General features: G+C 44.6%; 1 protein-coding gene across 2 annotated transcripts; it reads right to left on the reverse strand.

The window, feature by feature from the left end:
* Positions 1-242: 242 nt before the first annotated feature.
* srebf1 (sterol regulatory element binding transcription factor 1) lies at positions 243-17,699 on the reverse strand. 2 transcript variants are annotated; one of them, XM_069143708.1, is made up of 19 exons: positions 17,257-17,699; positions 14,625-15,302; positions 13,051-13,226; positions 12,810-12,947; positions 12,479-12,697; positions 12,146-12,260; positions 11,735-11,892; positions 10,489-10,705; positions 10,125-10,309; positions 9,313-9,574; positions 8,662-8,828; positions 7,640-7,835; positions 7,420-7,528; positions 6,840-6,949; positions 5,852-5,984; positions 5,491-5,656; positions 4,277-4,495; positions 3,491-3,602; positions 243-2,450 (listed from the first exon to the last, which is right to left on the reverse strand). In XM_069143708.1, exons 1-19 carry the CDS (start codon positions 17,360-17,362, stop codon positions 2,230-2,232), a joined length of 3,687 nt encoding a protein of 1,228 aa, XP_068999809.1. In that variant the 5' UTR covers positions 17,363-17,699; the 3' UTR covers positions 243-2,229. The 2 variants fall into 2 exon arrangements, with proteins under 2 accessions (XP_068999809.1, XP_068999810.1); XM_069143709.1 differs by having other exon boundaries at positions 7,667-7,835; positions 17,257-17,698.
* Positions 17,700-18,285: the final 586 nt, after the last annotated feature.

The raw sequence follows: 18,285 nt of genomic DNA on the forward strand, positions 1-18,285 counted from the left end.
TTTGGCCCTCGCTTGCAGAAATAAGTGTTTTTCAAACTATTGGTTTTTTTTTTTTTAAATTATATTGACCCTCTTTCCCACTTCCATCGCCGCTTTACATCTGGCAAAAGTTTCAGCATTGTTTACATGTGAGCCATGACCTACTTGCCTATTTTAAGGTTAGTGGAAAGAGGACTGCTTTTATTATCGTTTGATATCAACCCACACCACGTCGTCAATAACCAGAGCGCCGCCATACTGTCTTCTTTACAAAATGTTTTAATATTTACATGATAAAAGGAAGGAGAAAGAGATGAAAGGGTGTCAGTTAAAAGGACACATGAACAATACCTTTAGACACGGTCGCGTCAGTCATCTCTATCCTGTCTTTTTTTCAGTCTTTCACATTAGTGACACACAACAAAAGAAACATACTGGTCCTGGGACAAAAACACATGCCGATGTTTTTTTTCTCTCCAACTTTTTACAGTCCTTACGAAATGAAAAAAAACACAAAAAAAAAACAGGTGATTCTCTGGGGGACATGAAACTATAATGACTTATTTTGAGGCGACAAAGAAGAAAAAACAGGAACAGAATCAAAGCGGGCCCTCTTTTGGAAAAAAAAAAAAAAAAAAAAAAAGGTTCACGTTTGTAGTTTCGAGTCGTGGGTTTGCGATGCAGGAATCGAAACGCTGCCGACAACTTCTGATGTCATAAACCGTTTCCTCACAAGTTGCCCTTTCACGCACGAAGCACACGACAGGACATCGTCCACGTCAGACGTGTTCTCGCCTACTTGAAATATCGCGTTTGGTTTAAGGGAGGGGGGAGCGAGCGGGAGCGCGAGATACGAACATCGTCAACACGCCCGCTCGCTCGCTGTGAATCCCTCCAGACAAATCACCTGCTCTTATTCACGCACGGGCTCGACCGCACGTTACACAGACTCTGTATCGGGAGTCCTTGTAATATCCGGTCGCACCGATACGGCTCCTCTGGGTAATGTCTCCGGTAGTTTCAGGGTTGCAGTAACATGTGCGAAAGCAGCTGGAGTTACACTTACACACACACACACACACAAACACACACACAAACACACACACACAAGCGCGTGTGCGCAACAGTGCAAAAGGTCGACCGAGTCAAACAATGTCACCTTGATAACTTGACACTCATCTGATGGCAGTACAGTAACTCTATTATCTTGGCCTGGTCTATTACCAAAAAGAACAGAATTAAGGGAAGAAAATGAGCATTTATCGCTCCGCTTATGCAAAAATACTGCTTAATTAAAAGTTCATACAGATTATAAATACATGTTTAAAATATGTACACAGCAAAAACAAAAACACGTCCTCTATGAAAATAACCTCATAAAGCTATGTTATTACTTATCTCATTGAAATCAGCCTCACGGGCCTAGTGCAGATAGAGACCGAGGACGATGGGGGCAGCTGGAGCACCTCGCCGCAGATCGCCGCCAAGGAAGTACGATTCGAATGAACTTCAGCGGTATCTGAAGAACCTGCGGCGCGGCTTCCCGCTGTGCGAGCCCACGGCCAGACCGAGCCGAGTTTGGTCGTTTTTTTTGTTGTTGTTGTTGTTGTTTTTCCTACCCCCCCCCCTCGAACGACGACACGCCTCACTCTGCAGCCAATCAGAGCAGTCCGCCACTGTAACCCACTAAAGCTGTCCTGCCAGCAGAAAGGCGCATCCATGTAAAAAACAAAACAAACAAAAAAAAACAGACCGAAGGTGTAAACGCAGGGCAAATATCTCTTTCATTGCTTCTCTCGCGCGCGCGCTTCACGTTGGGACTGTCCACCCGAAGGACATGATGGCTCCTGTTCGTGGTCAGACCGGTGCCGCTGCAATGCATTCTCACGAGGGGATTCATTTCGGCCCGAGAGCAGTAAGTGCTTCCTACATTCGGATAACAATTCATAGCAACAAAGGTTCAAAGCTCTACAAGTGCCTTTTGATGTGGGGCCGGGGGGGTTGGGGGGGTGGCGGGAGGGACAAGCCATGAAGAAAATCCAGTTTGATATGAATCTGTACAGTTTAATAAATGTATATGATAGCTGCAAGCCGCAAAAAGAGACCGCGTGGTTCCGTGTCTGTGGAAGTACGTTTCTTTTTCTGACCGAGAGCGTTTTTTTTTTGTTGTTTTTTTTTGTACGTCAGAGTTTCTATGTACAGTGTCCGTGCATGTCTCTCGGCCCCTCCCCCTCCCCCTCCCGCTCCGCTCTAGCTGTTGGTGACGGTGGTGCCGCTGCCCAGTTTTATGATCATCTGCTGGCAGTCGTGCAGGGTCCTCTTGTCTCCGAGCTTCTCCAGGGTGCGGGCTGCGTCGGCCAGCATACCCACCCTTTGGCCCGGAGCCGACAGGAAGGAGGGAGGGAGGTAGCGGCACGCCAGCATCACGGCCTCTGCCTGCTCACGCTGGCCGGGACGCGTCTCGCACTCCTCTGCGCGCACACACACACACACACACACACACAGAGAGAGAGAGAGAGAGAGGGAGGCTTGTTACCGTGGTATTTCGGGCGAAGCTTTTTGATGTCATCAGCCACCAGCAGCCAACCAGACTTCAGCAGCTTCTTGTGTAATAATTGATGTGATTTACAACGAAGAAATGGGAAAAATACTCAAGAGGCTGATTAGAACCACTAATCACTGAGATTAATTGCCTCAAAGCTCCCTAAAACTTTTATTTTGAAAAAGAAAAAAGAAAAAAAAAAATCTTGGAAAATACCAGCATCCACAGATGAGCTGTATTTAAATCTTTTAATCTGTATTTTTTCTTTTTCTTTTTTTTTTATCAGCTTCCAACTTTAATTCTACTGGTGCCACACTAATATTACTTTTAAAAAAACAATGTAAAATTTATGATGGTATCAGGGCTTCTCGTGCTGCCACAAAAGCATCGCAAATAGAGCAGTAACTTAGACGAAGGATGCAAAGATTATTTTCATTATCAATTAATGTGCCCTATATTTTCTTAATTCATCTATTAATCATCTGGCCTGCGAACATCAGAACATTTTATTGTAAAATTGTATTTAAAATGTCATTTTTAAGCCACACATGGGATGTCTTCAAATGTCTTCTTTTGTTTTAAAAAAAAAAAAAAAAAAAAACAGTCTCAAACACAAAGACGCTACATTTAAGGAAAGACATCAAATCCTCCCGCTGTAGAAGCTGTAACCACATCATATTTGGCAGTTTTGCTTAAATTTTTTTTTTTTTTTTTTTTTTTTTAAATCGACTTACACGATTAATTAATAATCAAATTTGTATAATTACATGATGACTACAGTTCTAATTAGGACACGCGCACAAACATTAAGGTTTCTCTCTGTGGGCGAACAAATAATATTCGACGCCATTCAAATTCTAAACATCAACAGGAGCTGAAAAAAAACCCCAAAGCTGCCTACAAAAGAATGTCTTGTGCCGAGTGAATGAAATATAAAAGCGACAGTCATATGCGCGCGCGCACACACACCTGTCTTGGCTCCGGGTGTTGCTCTGCGTCGCAGTGAGCGGTCAAGGAGCTGATGTGTGCGGGTGGGACTGGCACCGGCCATCAGCCGGGCTGTAGCTTCATGAAGAAACAACTGGAAAGAGGTGGAGGGGAGGGAAATCAGAGAGGAGGAGGAGGAGGAGGAGGAGGGGTGGGGGAGGGACGAGAGTGAGTGATGATGACTCACACAACGTTCAGCTCTACCTCAGAGAGACTTTGAAGCGCTGTGAACAACGCTGCTAAACACTTGCCTCAGGGTGTGTGTGTGTGTGTGTGTGTGTGTGTGTGTGTGTGTGTGTGTGTGTGTGTGTGTGTTGCAACTCCTCCCAGCTAATTTCCACAGAGAACTGCACCATAGACTGCCTGCAAATATTTAAACAGGAAGCATTTCTATGCCTCGATGCAATGTGCCTCTCTTAAGGTGAATTATTACGCGTGTGATTTCAATCTTAAACGGAGCCTCTTAGAACTCATTCTGATGAGTTCCGGTTTAAATGTGCCTCAGAAGACGACTTCGCCAACGCAGGAGCTGCGTCGGGTGAATCATCTTGTTCTAGTCGAGAGTGTGTGCCCGTCGACCAGCATTCGCGTTGTGTCTGCGTGTTCGACTCGTGCGTCGGACCGAGAGGAAAACGGTCCAGACAAAATAAACGTTTGATTGTATGTCGGCAAGACATCGAATTCTCCAAACTGGCGTGACAATAAAAGTAACCATGAACTCTCATGAACGACCGAGACGTACAAATAAAATGCGGCGAATTTACATACTCTTCGCATTGCAGGCCTGAAACTGTGTGCCAACTTGCGTAGGGAGCTGAGATCTTGCTGAAAGCCCTGGAGCTCCGGTGGGGACGCCTGGTGGACGCCCGCGGGGCCGCTGGTACCCACCGGCCCGGGCCCCGCAGGACTGGCCCCTTGCTGCTGCTGCAGACGCCACACATTGGTCCTCATAACCAACAGCAGATCACACAACAGCAACTGGACCACCTAAGGAGAGGCGATCAGGATTAGCATATGGACTGAAACAGAACGGACCTCAAATCAAGGGAAATGCAATTAGTTAATAGTTATACTTGATATTTGCCATGCTGAACAGAACGCTATGGTGACGGTAAGTCAAAAAATTTCATCTCTCAAGTATTTCTGGGAAAACCTGATTGGAAACAGAATTTTCCGTGTTAATTCACACAATAAAGCTTTATACCAGTAAAAATCAAACACTGAAATATTAGAACAATAGATATGACGCATAACGCACACAGGTCATATTGGGCCGCGCTAACGAAACCACATCTTCAGTCAAAGTCAAAGGACACTTTCCACCCCTCCCGTGTGTGTGTGTGTGTGTGTGTGTTCTGCTGTCAGTGGCCCAGCTCTGTGTTGCACTGCAGGTACATTGCACTCCGCTGAGACACATGCAATGCAACTACAATGCACTGCAGCTCTGGCCGTGGACATACACACACTGTGAGCTACCTATCCACCAGCATCACCATCTGCTGAATGCCAGAGGGTAGGACACTGCGGTATCACAGAGTGGAGTTGCTGCGGGCGATTCACTGTCTGGTAAAGTGTGTGGCGTTGTCTTGTGAAAAGTGTGTAAGTGTGTGTGTGTGTGTGTGTGTGTGTGTGTGTGTGTGTGTGTGTGTGTGTGCGTGTGCGTGTGTGTGTCTATACTCCACTGATTACGTGTATGTGTGGGTCATTTCCTGTGTTTACAGTTTTATCCACACGTGTGTGTGTGTGTGGGCACATCTGCCACTGTGTGTATTCATGCGTGTGTTTTTTTATGCAGATGCTGTCGACGTCACAAAATTCCCCTCGTAGGAATAATAAACATCAACTTGACTTATGTGCACGAAGCCGCAAGAGCTTGCGCTTTCCTTCTCTCTGTGTGTGTGTGTGTGTGTGTGTGTGTGTGTGTGTGTGTGTGTGTGTGTGTGTGTGTGTGTGTGTGTGTGTGTGTGTGTGTCCGTCTGTACCTTGTCTAAACTGGAGCTGTGGCAGTGTGGTCCTAGGTTGAGGCTGTCTCGGAGCAGGGCGCTGGCCTTGTCACTGTTGGTCAGACTCAGCTGGCAGTTTTCTGGCTTGGACAGCAAAGCCCGCACTGCCCTGAATGTGTTCAGACACGCTTTGGGCAGAAGACTCCTGACAGAACGGAGGGGAAAACATACAGAGGACACAGGTTAAAGTGGTGGAAGTGAGTGTGTGTGTGTGTGTGTGTGTGTGCGTGTGTGTGTGTGTGCGCGCGTCTCCCCTCAGCTCGGCATTAGCGCACCAAAGTTACGCAACACACTCTTTCGCTGGCTGGAGAAAGTTCCGGTGTGTGTATTTCTAACTTACTCTGCGCTCTGCAGACTGCGGGGCAGGTGCTCAACAGTCGGATACAGTCTCTCCGCTGCAGCGTCATCTCCTTGCAACCAGTTGATGATCACCACGGCGACTGAGGACCACCACTTGGAGTGGGGGTCGCAGCCTGGAAATGGGAGAAGAAAAAAAAAAAAACAGTCAAAGGTGAGAAACCCCCCCCCCCCCCTGACAAACAGGCGTGCAAATATACAAATCCCCAACTGCCCACTTTCCCATTTAGCATGCATGATGGTTCACACACGCAGACAGCTGCTGTCTGTATTTTGACCTCTGAATCAATCTGTTTCTTCCCTCTGGCACAGTCACAGTAGGAGCTGAGAGGAAGCAGCCATTTTGACGACTCCCTCATGAGGGAAAACTACTCCATTTAACACGAGGCAACACACACACACACACACACACACACACACACACACACACGCACACGCGCACACGCACATATATAGACTTTTAACACTGTGGGCAACACGAGGCTCTGCCAAGAAAAGTCTCCTATTAAAATCCCCGCACAGTCTCGCTTCCCTCCCACCTCTCAAGGTGATCACCGATTTGACAGCGCTGAAGATAGATGAAGCAATCTAGCGGATGCCTCCCTTTCACCGAGCCCCCTTTCACTCAGATCGGTGATCAGTGAGGACAAAAGAAAGTGGTGGGAGGAGGGGGAAGTCAAGTGTGACTCTCAATAGTAAAAATGAACCTCGTCTCTCAGCTTCTTATTTTACTCGCTTGTTAAGGAAATCGAACAGTTAATGCAGGCGAGAACAAAAGTGCTGAAAAAGCAAACACAATTCTTCCAAAACAACAAAAAAATAAAAGATATGTAAGCGCAATGTAAGGAGTTCATATCAACACTTGAACGTGTTAATGTGAACTCGGGCAACCGAAAGAAGTTTCAGCCAAGTCGCCAGGAAGACAAACAAACGGATGACTGACAGAAAGGACAGCTGCCGTAGAAACCTACCTGTCACAGTAGCCATGTTGGAGCCGATAGCAAAGGACTGCGAGGTGGCACCAGCCGCATCTGACGCACTGATCAGCAGCTGGAGGTACTCCAGAGCATCAGCATATTCTCTGAGGACACACATAGTGGTTCTTTTTCTGTACATCCACATGAATTATTAACTTCAAAACCATCACTATCATCGGCTTATTTTTACGTTTCAGTTGTGCCACAGTAGCAGGACCTCGGCTGTGTTAAAAATTGAAACCACAATTTGCCGGATATAATATTATGATGTGGCATAACTCTTATCTTTTATTGGATTTGAAAGGCTGTATTACATTTAAGCGATGCAGCTTGTACGAGCTGCTCTATTATTTCCCTTTACCCAATTAGACATTATATCCACATGACTGATATTTTTTTTTTTTTTTTTATCAAAAATCTCTGTGTAAATATTTTGTGAAGGCACCAAAAGGCATTCCTATAATATCTATATCGAGGTATTTGGTCAAAAATACCATGATATTGACATTTTGTCCCTATCTTCCAGGCCTTTTAACAATAATGAGTTGTTTGGAAGTGTGTTTGGTTTGCTCACCCTTCGCCCTGGTTAGGACTTTTCTCTTCACGAGGCTGGGCCACACAGTACAGAGCCTTTTCCAGGAGGTGCTCTCTAAATGCCTGAGTCACCTGGGCCAGAGGATCCACTGTAAAGAGTACAAACAAACCATTAGCGTGACAAACACAAACACCAGAGTGTGCATGAATATGTTAGTAGACTTTAAACATCGGAAAAAAAAATTAATGCGGCTGCACACCGAGAGGAAACTTTTGCGCACACTGACCAGTGTTCCCCGCCTGGCTGTAGATGCTTTCTTTCGGGGTGCTGCGAATAGCCCAGTCCCCATCCACGAAGAAGCGGTGGCCGAGTGGGTGACAGAGCCACTGCATGGCTGGAGGCACACTGCCGCTGGACGATAGGCACGCTTGGCGGGCACTGCTCAGGAACACACGCTATAAGGGGGAAACAAAAGAAAAAAAGGATAATTTAGATCATGGTCAGGATCGTGTAACTATAGTTGACAATTCGTTGTTATACAAATAACTGCAATTAACGATTTGTTTTTTTCTGGTCATTTTATGACCCGAATATACAGTATGGTATACAGTAAGCCTAATCATAGTTGAATTATACACCTTATAAAGAAGAGTCATTTATTGGCATTTAACATCGGAACATATAATTAAAAATTACATTTCTGTCTGCTTTTAATCACACAGGGCAGCTTTTACATGAACTTAAATACTAAACCATTACGGAAATATACAATGAAATTTCTGAAAATGACGTGAACCAACAATCAAAATAAACAGTATATGATGCGGGCGTTAGTTCTGCAGTCATGTGCCATCAAACAACAGCAAAGAAGGGGGGGGGGGGGGGGGCGCAAAGAGATGACATCATTAATAGAGCAATAGTCAAACCTCAAACAGGGGAAAACTACGCGGAAATAGTGATGGAAATATGCTAGTTTCATCTAGCTGTTTTTATACAAATGGAAGTTATTTCATCATGATGAGGTGATTATGTAATAGTAGCAGTGACAGGCCTAGTCCCAGGTCATTACCAATGCAGTTTAGGTCTATTAACCTCAAAAGACCAATTAACTGAATGTCAATTCAAAGATCCCTGCTGCTAAAATACACACCACCTGAACTCTAAACAATAAACAGTAGTTGATTCTGACAGCATCCAAGAAAGAAAAAAACCCCCCACAAATTTGCCCATTATAAAAGACTGAGCAAGACGCTTGTGCATGTGCAAACAAAAGGGACTTACAGAGGTGAAATGCAGGATCCGTGGCAGACTGGCTTTGACTCGTAGAGCTGCAGAGACGTAGACCTCTGCCAGAGTGGCTACAGGCAGACATGAGCCAGCACACTCCGCCAGGTTCACTGCACTTAAAGCCATGTGCACTGCCGACAGGTGGCTACCATTCAGCTTACCTGTATGCACAGATAGAAGACAAGACAATAATTACCATCTTTAAATATAGCATTTTACAGAGAACAACAGTGATGCAAAAAACATTTAAAAAATTGCGCGCACAAAAAAAGAAAGAAACAAACAATTTTATGGAAAATTTGCGCAAACAGCAACAGTAAAAATACAATACATACATAAATAAACACAAGTACACATATTAAGCCAACATAATGGTTTTCCATTGTCACTTGTGACGAAAACCATGAGAGAAACAGTGAGAAAGGCACCAGAAAACACATTATATAACAACCGCAGCTAGTAAAAGGAAGTCCAGTAAGTCTGCATTGCAAAGGTTGCAAAGATTTTGTAACATTTTATTGTCATTCAAATCAGCATGAGATCAGATGCTCTTTAATCATTAATAACGTCGATATGACATTGTTTGACGTCACACTGATATCATCTAGAAACAGGATTTATTTATTTTTTTCCCCACCGACTAACCTGTCATGTGAAGCTGGTGCAGGCGGTGGTAAACCAGGGCAGCATCTCGGCTGCTTTTGCAGGCGTCCTCCTGCAGGGGGCGATCCAATCGCAGCCCTCCAGCTCTGGCAGCCAGCCAGCGGCCCACCCAGAGGCGCTGGAGGCAGAATCTAAGCAGAGACCAGAGTGCAGCGCAGGCCAGGTCCAACTGGGAGGTGGGTAAGGGACGACCGAGAGCCTTCAGACAGGTCCACAGGTTGTGACTGGCCTGGGCAAAATCCCCCTGGGGAGTGTAAAGAACAGGTAAGAGGGTGATCTTGAATATTTTTTTTACTGTTATTTTATTGCTTTTTATTATTTTATTATTACTTTGTTGCTTTCCTGTATGCCCCTGTAGCGAAAAGATTTCCCCTTGGGGATTAATAAAGTAACTACCTAACCTAACCCAAGTTAACAAAGGTCAAATCTGAAAGAAAATGTATAGACATGATAAATTTATAAACACACTAAAGAAAAAAAGTGTCCAACTGTATGATGAACTTATTAAGGAGAAATAAATATGGGGGGAGGTTGTTTTTTTATTCTCTCATCATAATTTTACATTAATGGAATATATGTATCCCAATCATTTTACCTGTATTTTTGTTATGTATTATTTTACTTGTTTATTTTAATCCACATTCTTGTTTTTCTGTGTGATATTATATTGAGTACTGGTCTGCTTTGTTTGTATATTTAAAAAAATAAAAAAACATGGGCATTTTAAGGATCATTAAATATGATTTGTTTGTATTAAGTAAAATAAATAAATAAATAAATAAACAATAACATACTCTTGCGAGGTCCAGGTCGGCCTGTTTGCGGTGCCTCCAGAACAAAACAGAGGATCCAGAGTGGGGTCTGGTTACAGGTTCTCCATACACCAACAGTCGGATCAGAACCCCAGACACCAGAACACCATTCAGTAGCCAAACCAGTATAGTTGGGAGCATCCAATCCATCCAGCCCCATGAGTCAGCTACAGACAAAAAACATGGTGTCGTATAAGTGCAAAAAGCACTTATTCATTTAGTGTAAGAGCATCTTTCTATAGAACACATCACATTAAATCAGAGCTGTATTTAACATACTAACAGTGGCGACATCATCATCATCATCATCGGTCTCTCTTGCTGCATTTATTTCTGCACCCCCTACCTGCGATATCCAGACCCAGGACGCTCCTGCCTGCGTGGTGGGTGGTGATGGCTGCAGCGCTTCCAGCCGAGCTGCTACCGGAGGAGCAGAGCAGAGCAGCCAGAGGGTTGAGGGAGAGGAAGAGAAAGGTGAAGGCGCACAACGCCATGCGGGATCGGTCCAGCATGCCGCCAGCGCTGCCGCCTGCTGCCGATTGGTCCAACGTGCCCACAGTAGGCTGGCACAGGGAAGAGAGACCAGAAAGATCATTTTATGTTTGGAGAGATACAGAGAACATTCCTTTATAAAGCAGTGTCAGTTTGACACAAGTATAAACAGAGACAGAAAGTACTTTCTTTGTTGAGGTTATTTTTATTTTATTGTACTTTATTACTCCCCGAGGGGAAATTATTTCGCTCCAGCAGCCTCCCGAGGGGGAGCTGCTGCAACAGGCTGCCACGACCGCGGCGCCAACCAACCAAGCTGAGGTGCATGTTTTTGGGTGATGGGAGGAAGCCAGAGAACCCGGAGAGAACCCACGCAAGCACAGGGAGAACATGCAAACTCCGCACAGAAAGGCCCAGGACCGGATTCGAACCCGGAACCTTTTTGCTGTGAGGCGACAATGCTAACCACTGCACCACCGTGCCACCCAATTGATTTATAGTTTAACATTATTGTGTAAGCTGTCGACTGTTGTGAGTCATCACATTTTTCATTTTCTAAGAGGTTTAGTGGACAAGGTTTCTATTGGAAGCAGTTTTGCTAGATTCCAAGATGCATCTGTCATTACTGCAAAGATTTCCCTGAGTCCTTCGTCAACCTGCTTCATGCCGTCACCATCAACAAAATACTGAGGATACCGGAAACATGGAGGTAAAAAACAAAGCGCCGCAACTGCAGCTTTTGCTTTGTCGACATAGACCCTGTGTTTATTCCTTTTTTTTGAGGATGCAAATCATAGCAGGGCTTCGCAAAGATAAATTAACATTTAATTGCAGAGGCATAAAGCCGCCTTTAAGCAAAGCAGATTATGTCATTTAGGTAATTAAGTGATCTTTAAATACATGAGCAAGAGCAGCTTCGATGTCTTTCTTCAGGATACTTCAACAGGCTACAAAACGTTTGCTTTTTTTCCAAACATGAACCTGTTGTCAGGCCGACAGTCTTTAAATCTCCTGGGTTGTGTATCCTGAACCCTCACCGAACGAGAAACCTCCACTGTTAGAATTACCGTTGTTCAGCGGTTCAAATGAGGGCTGCATACCTTGGTGTCCTCCACCATTGGACTGTCAGGCTCTGAGTCACTGCTACAGTGTGAGAAAGAAGTCGGGGAGCCCACGTCAGAGGCAGGCGGGGTTGGCAGCTCGTTCTTCACATCAGCCGGTCCGTCCACCTCCATGGCAACCAGGTCCTTGAGAGACTCTGAAGAAAGAGGAAAGGAACGCCGAAGAGAGCGGTTACAGGGTCAATCAACAGTACAAAAGCAGAGAAAGCTCCAACCTTACAATCCACTCACTTAGAGACTATAAAAAGCCATTTTTACTTTTGTCTTTTCAGGTGCTATCAATTGACCTCTTCAAAACAGGTCAACTGACTGACTTACTTTGAAGGAATTTATATAAATTGCCGTGAAGCAGTTGTGGAATACAGAAAAGAGAAGATTTAAAGTGCATACTGTTTTTCTGGGCTGCCATTTTAAGAGCCATGTTCTCCTGTTTGAGCTTCTGGTTAGCCTGCTGCAGGTAACGAATGTAATCGATGGCTTTCCTCAGCACCGCGGACTTGTTGAGCTGACAAAAAAAGAAAAAGATTGACTGAAAACAAATACTAGATGCGTAATTCTGAAGTGTAAATATTGGACTTGTATTACAAATAGTAAAAAAAATACAACCGAAGGAAAGTAGACTGCATAAAACATTATTCATCTCATGTCGGGTATAAAAAAAAAAAAAAAAAAAAAAGAGAATGCAATCAATTTAAATATGCTTTTAAATGATCTTGGTCTTACCTTGGCTTCAGTGCCTGCCACCAGGTCTTTGAGCTCCACTATTTTATCGTTGATGGAGGAGCGGTAGCGCTTCTCGATGGCGTTGTGCGCTGTGCGCTTCTCCCCCTTGTGTGGCTGGCCCATCGGCTTACCACTGATGGCGATGCGGTTGATCGGCAGCTTTTCAGCATCCACCATGACAGGGACGGTGGTCAGGATGGTGCCCCCGCCCATAAAGGCCTGACGAGGTAAACACGGTGGGTTAAACAGCTCAAGTGTAACCCCAGTGGTGAGGCCATCAACCAAGTTCCCTGGATGGCCTCAAGAGTTCGAGTTCACATGATGTATCTACCTGCAGTGAAGTGGTCTGTACTGGGGTGGTGGTAGCCAGAGATGTGGTTGAGGCCATAGTAGTGACCAGACAGGGGTCGTGCTTCAGAGTGGTCAGCAGCAGAGACTCTGCCTTGATGAACTGGGGCTGCAGCAGCACCTAAGAAACGCACACACACACACCGGGACAAATATTCAGAAACACAAACAAGGACAACAGGAGTACCGACTCACTCAGACCCCTGCTTCCAATACACACTTACAGGTACTTGTTGCATGTGGGGGGCGATGGTCTGAGCTGGAGGGCTTGTCGATGTGGCCAGGAGAGGCGAGGCCGTGGTCAGCCCTTGTAGCGGAGTCTGAATGGCCACTGGCTGAACGCTTGGAGGTGATGACGACAAGCTGGTGACGGGTGCGCTCACACTGGCCGTACTGATAGCTGGAAAAACAGAGATTTCATCAGCCTTACATCGAGCGTGTAAAACCGTATGAAACACCCACGGCAATCATCCATCTCTTTACCCGCTTCTTTATTTATTTATTTTTTTTTACTATTTCACAATACAATTTCTAATATTCAGCAAACAAGTTCAACAGTGCAGTGCAGGAAGTGATTGCTATACTGGTTTCCTAACATGTAATTATTATCATAAACCAGAAAGACTGTTCTCATAACCAGACAAAAAAAAAAGAATTTGGGTGATATCATATTCCAGCACAAACCATTAACGTGACAAACGCAAACACCAGAGTGTGCATGAATATGTTAGGAGACTTGAAACATCAGAAAAAAATAATGCAGCTGCACACAACAAACTGCAAACTACCCAATACACTGTATTGCCATTTGTTATAACACACATTTTCAAAGGAACTTTTAACATAAAGGCAACACACTGATCATGTTTGCATCAACATTTTCATTATGACTAAATTGGTATAAAGACTTTTACAGTGTTTATGGGTTTGTATTTTGGAAATAGGTGAAATGTTATCGGATTAGAAATGTGCGATAACGTTCAGCGCGTCGTCTGGTATTACTTATCAGCCCCAGCTTTACGAGATAACAAATGGGCACTTTACTACTTCTCGTTCTGTAAAAAAAAAAAAAAACTCAACGCTGACAATTAGCTCACAGACTTAAACTCTGCTGAGCTCTCTATGAGATTACGACTTGGATGTGTGATCAGCTGAAGTTGAGTAACCTTGTGTCTTAGCTTGATGAATGCAATACACGTGAAGAGACGTCTCCCCGGGCACTGCAGTTTCAATTGAGTGAAAGCCAGATGAGCACGGGAAACACAAATGTGCTTCACTGGCCATGGTTTTGTAATCCAGTCCAAACTAATGTAGCGGTCAGAACTTTAACACTTAGCCCCTATCAACAAATGAATAAACACATACGGTAGACTCGTTTTTTTTACGTCGTATTACACAACAGACATTTACACAGTAAATCAGAACATATTCATTTTGTTCCTGGTTTCTAGTATTTCCTCTCCTTTCTTGAATCGAACAAAAAAAAAGTCAATTACTGACTTTGTTTGCTGTAATTAAATTTCAAACAACCTAAATATCAAAATGAACGTGTCCTTTTTATTTAATTTCTGTTTAAACTCTGCTAGTGAAAGTTGTTAAAGAATACGTGAAAAGAATAAAGAGAAAAAGCTGATTCAGTGAAGCAGAATAAGTGATGGATACTGGATGGATCCAATAACCGACATGCAAAGCCAAGAAACCAGTCACTACATGAGGAAAATATAAGATTTTTTTAAGCCCTGTATTCACTACTCTATAACACCAGAATAAACTCTCGCCACCTTTAAGCAGTGCTTACCTATGAAGCTGTTTTGGCTGCTGAAGTTGGGCCGGGCCTGAACTTGTGTCTGCGGCTGAGGTGCAGGAGCGGTGAAGAGAGCCTGAGGCGTGGAGCTGAACGCTGGGTTTGGTCCAGGTGAGCTGTGAGGAGAAGCTGCCTGGGCCGGGACGGGGGCCGGGGCCAGGGCCGGGGCAGGGGCCAGGGCAGGGGCCAGGGCAGGGGCGGGGGCGGGGGCCAGGGCAGGGGCAGGGGTCAGGACTGGGGCCGGGGCCATGGTGGGGGCAGGGGCATGGACAGGGGCAGACGGGCTGACGATGGGTTGCGGCTGTTCCACCTGGAGCTGTCTGAGGCTCTGAGCTTGTTGTGGGGAGGCTGGCTGCGTCCTCTGGGTGGAGCTGGATACCTGGGCCAGGGGAGACTGCTGGAAGGTAGGCGGCTGGAAGGCCTTGTCCGGGGTGGAGGAGCTACGGGTGATGGGAGGCCCCAGGAGTGCATCCAGGTGGGGGCTACTGCTTAGGATGGAAGAGGAAGAGGAAGATGTAGGTGAAGGTGTGGTAGTGGTGGTTGGAGGGGCAGCTGAGGGAAGGGTCTGGGTCAAACCAGGAATCTCTTGGGTGGGAGGAGCCCCTGCATATAGAGGGGCATCAAAGAGTCCTCCAAACTCCATGTCCTGGTTGTTGATGAGCTGTAGCATATCTGAAGATGAAGCGACATCAAAAACATCATCAATGTTATTTACAAAGTAGAAAAAAATATAAGAAACGGTCGAGATTACTTCACCGGGTAAACCATGGTAACTGAGGACCCGGTCTACATTTATATGAGCTGGGCATTTCTTGAGTTTTTAATTTGGCCTATTATGGAAAAAAGCTTCTTAGTAGCAAACTGCGTTCTCATCTACATTGCAAGTTAACCATGTGCAGCGTTGATGGTCAAACACACAGAGAGCGTTCCAGACTAAGCATAAATAAATATGAAAGTAAAGGGAATACGCTACATCGAACAAAGATTTTATTGCAGGTTGGGATGAGAAGGAAATGTCATTTTGCAATTATTTTTCCTGAAATAGCCCCAACATATCTTTATAATGTACAGCTGCATGATAAATGACTATGGCAGCTTAAAACTGTCCAAAAAAAAAAATAAAGCTACTTTTTGCTTTAAACACGATCAAGTTTGATTGCATTTTAAAAAAACATATATGGCATGAATTCGAGCCAGGACTAAAAATTATTCAAGATTGAAAGCTGACTGTTATGGAAAATCCACTAAGCACCAGGTGCTCGTTGTTCACTGTACAATGAATGTTTGTCGGCCCATGATGTGCAGTCAGGCAATATTTACAGTGTTCTTGTAGCTGTGGGCCCAAAGTACAACGATGACAAACATTTATTAAAATGCCATGAAACTCAACTGTGGCCTTGCAGCTATTGACTCGTGGGGCTGTCAGTGGCGTGATCTCAACTTTACAACAGGAGAATATTTCCCAAATCCATCTTTAAAAAAAAAAAAAAAAGAACTACAGTGTTTATGTTTTTTTTTTTTTTTTTTAAATGACGTGTAAAATTGAATGCTCAAAGCACTGTTAAACGCTGCTGCGGGAATAAAGCAAAAATAGTAACTAATTACTGGATGAAGTTCATCAGGAATACAGTGTAAGAATAAGTGGCTCCTGAGTGTATGTTGCGTCTGCAGTGAAACGCAGTAGGCCGGATTCGTAAAGCAGTGTTGTGGATGAGGTGATCGCTCTCGACCAATCAGAGCGCGTCTCGGAGGCTGCTTTGCCATTGCCAGGCAGCCCAAGACAGGAAGGAGGGAGAACCGTCTGTGGTTCGAGGTTACCATCGAGCAGCGTCACCCGGGGTTTACTATCGGGCAAATTTAGGAAGATGGATAGCACGGCCGCTTGGATGTCCACCGCCTCGTACCGTTTAATACATTTACATTTCCACGCTATTATCGTGAAAGCACATTTTGGTCCATAACAGGGGAAATCTGTAGAAAGCAGAAGATATAACGCTTCTTCTTTTTGCAGGAGTGATCATAAAATTATAGCTACAAAGTGCACCGCGGCTCCATTTTACAAACGCACAGGCTATAAATAAATTTTAAAAAAAAATTTTTTTTAAAAAGTGCACAATGCAAATATAAAGCATCATGTGTTTGCAACAACAACAAAAAACTGAAAAATATGAATTGTCAACAGAGCGTGAGGGTCATACTCATCCGTTATTTTAACCATCGGTTTGACATGTAAGGGACACGTACATGTGTGTGTGTGTTAATGTGGTCAACCGAGGCGCCGTGAACCCAGCGGAGAGGAATGACCGACAGTAACCTCTGAGTGTGTGCAGCGTGCTGGGGGCGGGGCGCTCCGCACACGACCGCTTCAGCACCACGTTAGCTTCACATATTAGCCACCCCCCCCGGCTAACCCGCTCAGTTTTACTGCCACAATAAAACATTACGGCAGTAAACTTTTGATATTACCACAAAAATAATAATAATAATAATAATAAATAACGTTACGAACGACTACCAGCCGAGGCACGCGGGGAGTGAGTCGCGAGCGTTTAACCGTTAAAACACAAAAGCGTTTTGGACGCGGCTGTCTCGTCTGAAGCCAACGGACACCGTTATTTCTTCTTACCGTCGATGTCGCTTAACAGCGCCGTGTCAATGTCGCTGGGGTCATTTAGCGACAGCGTCGGATCCAGGTTATCCAGCGAAGGGTCGTCAAACGATAAGCCGTTCATCTCTGCTCGTGTCTCGGGGTTTTTTTTTTTTTGTTGTTTGGTTTTTTCTCCACTGTAGACTTTGACTAGAGCGCGCTCAGACTGAAGAGGGGAAGAAAAAAAAAAAAAACTGAAAACTTCTCTTCGTCCCTACATTTGACAAAGCGACGCAAAAAAAAAAAAAATTAAAAAAAAAAAATGAGCCGCAACTTTCTTCTGGTTTGTCAACTTTAACCGCTCGCTCCTACCCCCATGATCGTCCGGGGAAACTTGTCAAACCGAGACAAAACAGTGATGCTCTGTCAGTACTAACGTGCTTACAGCCGTAGCCGGAGGAACCCCTCCAACCCATCGTGATTGACAGATACGCCAGCCAATCACAGCCTTTCGAATCGGATTCCCACGTCCCTGTTTCTCTGAGTTGTTTTGATTGTTAGACGGAGGTGACAGCGTGAGTGGTATGATTGTATGGCGACGATTTTATACGACAGCACACAGAGACATGCTTATTAACGTAACAAGCTGATATAATGGCTCCACAATACACACACATATATTATATATATAAATATATATATATATATATATATATATGTAAAAAATATATATATATATTTATATATGGAACTCTTTTCAAATGGACATTTGAAGAGTTATCATAGGGGTATCTACTGAGAAATAATCAAGGATATGAAGTGCTAATGCCAGCGCTATATATCCCAAACCTACACAACCTCTTTAATGTCAAGTATTATGTTTCACCTAATTGTGGATTTTGAGACAGCATGGATATGTTTATTGTGGGCTTTGCCCCCAACAGCCAATCAGAGCCGTTTTGGGCGTGAGCCACTGACAGCCAAGTTAGTTTGACTCGAATCAGCGGCTCCTCCTGTAGAACCAGTGAAATCGTCCAATAGGAAGCTAAGAAACCGAGTGGGGTGATC

The sequence above is a fragment of the Embiotoca jacksoni genome, unplaced genomic scaffold (genome assembly GCF_022577435.1).
Source record: "Embiotoca jacksoni isolate LCO1_2020_lvr unplaced genomic scaffold, fEmbJac1.0.p SCAF_113, whole genome shotgun sequence".
NCBI lineage: Eukaryota > Metazoa > Chordata > Actinopteri > Embiotocidae > Embiotoca > Embiotoca jacksoni.